This window comes from Vitis riparia, chromosome 2 (assembly GCF_004353265.1).
Source record: "Vitis riparia cultivar Riparia Gloire de Montpellier isolate 1030 chromosome 2, EGFV_Vit.rip_1.0, whole genome shotgun sequence".
Classification (NCBI taxonomy): Eukaryota; Viridiplantae; Streptophyta; class Magnoliopsida; order Vitales; family Vitaceae; genus Vitis; species Vitis riparia.
Genome location: NC_048432.1, coordinates 1713045 through 1718426, shown reverse-complemented (window position 1 = coordinate 1718426; position 5382 = coordinate 1713045). Strand labels below are relative to the sequence as shown.

General features: G+C 32.0%; 1 protein-coding gene across 1 annotated transcript; it reads right to left on the bottom strand.

The window, feature by feature from the left end:
• Positions 1-3131: 3131 nt before the first annotated feature.
• On the bottom strand, positions 3132-5382 carry LOC117928430 (putative pentatricopeptide repeat-containing protein At1g12700, mitochondrial). The gene has a single exon (XM_034848316.1). It carries the CDS (start codon positions 5258-5260, stop codon positions 3482-3484), a length of 1779 nt encoding a protein of 592 aa, XP_034704207.1. The 5' UTR covers positions 5261-5382; the 3' UTR covers positions 3132-3481.

The following is a 5382-nucleotide window of genomic DNA, read 5'->3' as shown; positions in this document are numbered from 1 at the left end:
AGTCTCTGGTAGTCTCTAGTTTAATTATTCATCTTATTTGTTCAAAAAAAAAAAAAAATACAAAACACAATACCTTTGTCACAAGTTGGTAGAAACCAAATTGATTGGATGTTATTTTGTTCAATCATTGGAGGGTCTCTTTGGGATTCCTGAAACCTGTTAGTGTAGAATTAATCATACCTAACAATTTGAGGGTTTGTTTGAGATAAGATTTAATTTTCATTTATATTGTGGTTGATTCTATTTTTGAGTATCCTATTTTAAAAATATTTTAATTGAAATACAGGTAATTTTGATATTTTTAAAATTTTTAATTAAATAAAAATCTATTTCTTTATATCTTTAAGAAAAATCATTCATTTCCCTATATTTTCAAAATATGGAAATCATAATAGTAATTGAACTTTCAAATTTAAAATAGAGATTAAGACCTTATTTGGTAATTGTTGTTCAAAAACAATAATTTAGAACTGTTCTTGTAAATTGTTTCATGACGTTTTATAAAATAAAAGTTTATTTAGGAACTTTGAATTTTTATTTTTGATTTTATATTTTTAAATGTCTTAAAAAATAGTTTTTATTTGTCATGCTTTATTTTTTTTAATTATTTTCTAATTATTTTTTAAAATAATTTTTAAAAAACAAGTAAAAATATTTTTTAGAAAATAAAATATTTTTTTAATTGTCAAATATGTTTTTTTATTTTTCATGTTTTGAAGAATAGAAAACGGTTATAAAAAATAATTATCAAATATGATTTAAATTTTCAAAATAGATGCTAAATGGAATGAAATGGCTAGTTAGATTTTGCTGATTTTAATCCCAAATATAATTTGTTACAAAAATTGCAAAGTTTTATTTTCAATGTATGGGTAGATTCAAAAATCTTCTCAAAGAGAAGATTATTTAAGTAAACCCTAAATTTTTTTTGACATCATTGAGATATTTCTCCAATAATGGACACCAATGAGTGAAGGGTTTGAATCAATAAAAATGAGTTGGCACTTGTCACTTTCCAAAGAAAATTGGGGGCCTTCATTTTGGCATATTTGATTTTGATGGATTGGAATGGAAACAACCAGTCAATGGCCTTTGAAGGGTGGTTATTTTAATTTGGGTCTCTTCTTTTGACTTTTAAGTGCTTTTCCAAGTGTGCCTTAGAATATGAATTTTTATTTATTTATTAGAGAATAATAATATATTATATTTCAATTTTCAAAGAAGGTATTATATTTCTTCGAATATTTTTTAAAAATTGTGTTTACCCTTTAAAATACCTTTTTAATATTTGGTGTTGTGATTTTGTGTTCTCAATCATGCTTGTCCCCTAATTTTAAAAAATTTTATTTTGAATCTTTATTTTATATAGGGAGCTAGTTATATTATTTAAAAGTTTTTAAAGATTTAAATTAAATTAATATGTTATTTTGTTGGTTGATAACAAATTTAAAATTTATTTGACAATGATTTTAAAAAGTATTTTTAGTTTAAAAAGTGTTTTTGAAATATATATATATAGGTATTAGGCAAATTTTAGAAAACACGTTTAAAAATATAAAAAATTACTTATAGCATTAGAAAATCATTTATAGCGCTTTTTGAAAAACATTTGAATGAATTTTCCTAAAAACACTTTTAAAAAAATATTTCAAGTAGAAATATTGTCAAACACATTTTTAATGACATAAAAATGTATAAATTTTTAAAATTTTATATTTATTCAAATTCATTATAATTATTTTATTTAAAAATCCAATTTAAAATTTTTAAATATTTCTTCAAATTTCTTATAATTATTTTTAATTTTAATAATACATAAATTATATACTTATGACATCATCAATTTGATTGCAATCACAACTTAACCATCGGTTCGACCATTGAACTATGAATCGATAACTTTTTTGGTTTAATGGCCGATTATGAAAATGTTGCTTGTTATTGTTCCATGCAAGCAAGGATGTAATGGAGCTTGGCTTTTTGTTGTTCCGTGCAAAGAAGGATGTGATGGAGCTTTGGACTGCTGTGGCTGATGGTGGCCTAAATTTTTGAAAAGAAAATACAATATCTTCCTGTTTTTGATGGTTTATGGTAATGGACTAAAGAAACAATGGCAACAACAGTCTTTTATCTTTGATAAGGCAATAGCCCGTACATATGAATACTAAGGAGCCTGTCTTCACAAGTTTCCACCCATCTGCTTCCAATAAGCTACATAAACATGAAATTTCCTTACTATTGTAGCCTTCAAGACTGCATGTCTTGGAGGAAAACTGCACAAGGAGCCTATCTTCACAAGTTTCCACCCATCTGCTTCCTTTCACTACAAAAACATGAAATTTCCTTACTATTGTAGCCTTCAAGACTGCATGTCTTGGAGGAAAACTGCATAAGGAGCCTATCTTCACAAGTTTCCACCCATCTGCTTCCTTTTACTACAAAAACATGAAATTCCTTACTATTGTAGCCTTCAAGACTGCATGTCTTGGAGGAAAACTGCATAAGGAGCCTATCTTCACAAGTTTCCACCCATCTGCTTCCTTTTACTACAAAAGCATGAAATTTCCTTACTATTGTAGCCTTCAAGACTGCATGTCTTGGAGGAAAACTGCAGAAACAGTACAACGATATGGGATGCGTTTTATCTTCCCAGGTCATGGTGTTTGCTAGATATCATCATGTAGACTAAAAGGGTCAATTCTAACTTCTGCTATTACATTCTTAACTACTGAGAATGGATGAGCAATACTGAAGTCTAAGCCGTATGGTTGCTGAGGTATTAGTGTCTGATTAAGCATAACAAAAGATGACATCCTTCAGATTTGATATTTGCTTTTTGTAAGACGAAAAAGAACTGCTATCACTAATTTCCTACATAATATAGTTTTGAAAATATCGATTGTACTGAGATGCAACAAAATCATACACAACAAATGTAACAGTAACTTACAGGTGAAATCAACAATTACCTGGATGGAATTTTCTTTACAAATTGATCCAACTCATCATTAGATGATAAAAATTTAAATGTCACTTAAAACATATATCATTCAAAACACTAATTGGCCAAAATAATGCTCCAACAAAGTTTCTAAGGCAACAACAACAATAATACTAATAATAATTAAAAATAAACTAGATCATTGCTTATTCCATTGCTAAAAGACAATGAGTTCACACATAAGAACAAACTGCTTCAAGTAACCAATGATCATTGCTTATTCCATTGCTAAAAGACAATCAGTTTAAGGACCATTGAATGAAATTAACATGGAAGGACAACAATGGCAAGTAAACAAACAAAAATAACATAAATTGGAATAAACTAGATCAATCTCTTGCAGCAACATGATTTTTTGAAAAAATAAACTCATTTGCTTGCAAAAAATTGTTGAAACAATCAAAAGTCATTAACAACTACCACGAAGAGTGAGACCCTCCAAGAATTCCACATTTAGAGTTGATGAATATCCATAACTCTTTACTTCACAAACTCATGTAGAATTTGTTTCACAGATTGATCCAATCCATCATCAGATAACATTTCCACTATCAATGTGATGGTGGATGCATCAGCGGAAAATCCCCTTCCAAGCATTTCTTGAAGAAGTTGAATAGCACTCAATGTCTCATTATTTTGTAAAAATCCTCGAGTAATCAAATTGTAAGTGCAATCATCTGGTGAGCAGCCATCTGTATTCATTTCCCTAAATAATTTAATTGCCTCAGCTAATAACCCTTGTAGACAAAGCCCATTGATCATTATAGTATAAGTCCAAACATCAGGATGCAAACCTTTGGAGGAGAGACTGGAAAAGAGATCCCCTGCAGCTTCAAGTTCACCAACTCTACACATCCCATCAATGACAATATTATAAATTTGTATATCAGGAGCCAAATTACTACCTTCAATAGCTTTCAGCATAGCCATAGCTTGATCTAGATGACGAGTTTTGCATAGATAGTCTAATAAAATGCGGTAAGTAACGAGATCTGGAATTTGGCCACTAGCTACCATCTCATGAAAAAGTGCTATTGCATCCTGGGGTCTTCCTACATGGCATAAACCATGTATAAGAGTGTTGTAAGTCACAGTGTTAGGAACCAATTCTCGTTGACACATTTCTTCAAAGAGATACATGGCCTTATCTATCCTTTGAATCTTGCAATAACCATTGATCAAGGTACTATAGCTGATAACATTAGGTGCACAGCCCTTACGAACCATCGTATCAAATACTTTATCCGCCTCATCCATCTCAGATCGCAAACAGTGTCCATCCATCAATGCAGTGTAGGTGACTACATCAGGCTCCACACCTCTTTGAATCATCACGTCAACTACATCATGTGCTATGGTGACCATTCCTTCTTTACAGAGTGCATCCACCAATGTAGTAAAGATAACTACATTTGGCATTATCTTGCTATCTACCATTTCATTCATCAGTGTTGCAACATGCTTCCACTCAGAGAACTTGCATAGGCCATGAATTAATGAGTTGTAAGTTGAAACATTAGGTGAAATGCCTTTAGCGATCATCTCAGAGAAAATGTTCAAGGCCTCAGTTACTTGTCTATCCTTAAAAAGGCAATCAATGATGGTGTTATAAGTAATCACATTAGGCTCACAATTTTTTTGTACCATGCTCCTAAGTAACCTGATAGCGGCTCTAGCGTTGCCCACTTTACATAACCCATGTATCAGAGTTCCATAAGTAACCCCATTGGGTTGAAAACCTTCCCCGACCATTTTATCAAACAGGTGGAGGGCTTCACCAATTTTACCCTCAACACAGAGGCCCCTAATCAGAGTGGTGAAGGTAGCGGTGTCCGGTTGATGCCCAAGTTTGAGGATTTTGCCCAAGACGGAGAAACCGAAATCCACCCGATTCAAATGGCAGAAAGAGTTAATGACGATGGCGAGAGTGTAAACATCGGAGGGAATTCCAAGAGAATCCATTTGCTTAGAAAGAGAAAGCACAGTGGAGTAGTGTTTCATGTTAGCGATGGAGGTTAAAATTTTGGCGAAATCAACAACTGAGGGTGGAGGTTGCATATGAAGCATTCGATTAAAGGAAGAGAGGGCTTCATCAATCGCATTAAAATTCAGGGATTTGGAATGGAAGCTGCTACTATGTGATGAAGACAATAATTGAAGAGGAAGAGAAAGCATCCATGTACAGGAAGCAGGAGAAGAAGAAAGTTTTGTCATCAGCATCTTCATCTCCATCTCCATCTCCATCATCATCTTCATCATCGTGCAGCTTCAGCTTTACTCCTAACATCACACCATTTCGATTTCACGTACTCTGGACTTTGAGTTTCGAGAGGAAGATTAATCTTGACTCTTGAGAATTAATTTCTCCCTTGGGTTCAGTC

Bases quoted from the DNA above. Each gene is read 5' to 3' on its own strand.
- LOC117928430 (XM_034848316.1), bottom strand. From the start codon at position 5,260: ATGATGAAGATGATGATGGAGATGGAGATGGAGATGAAGATGCTGATG.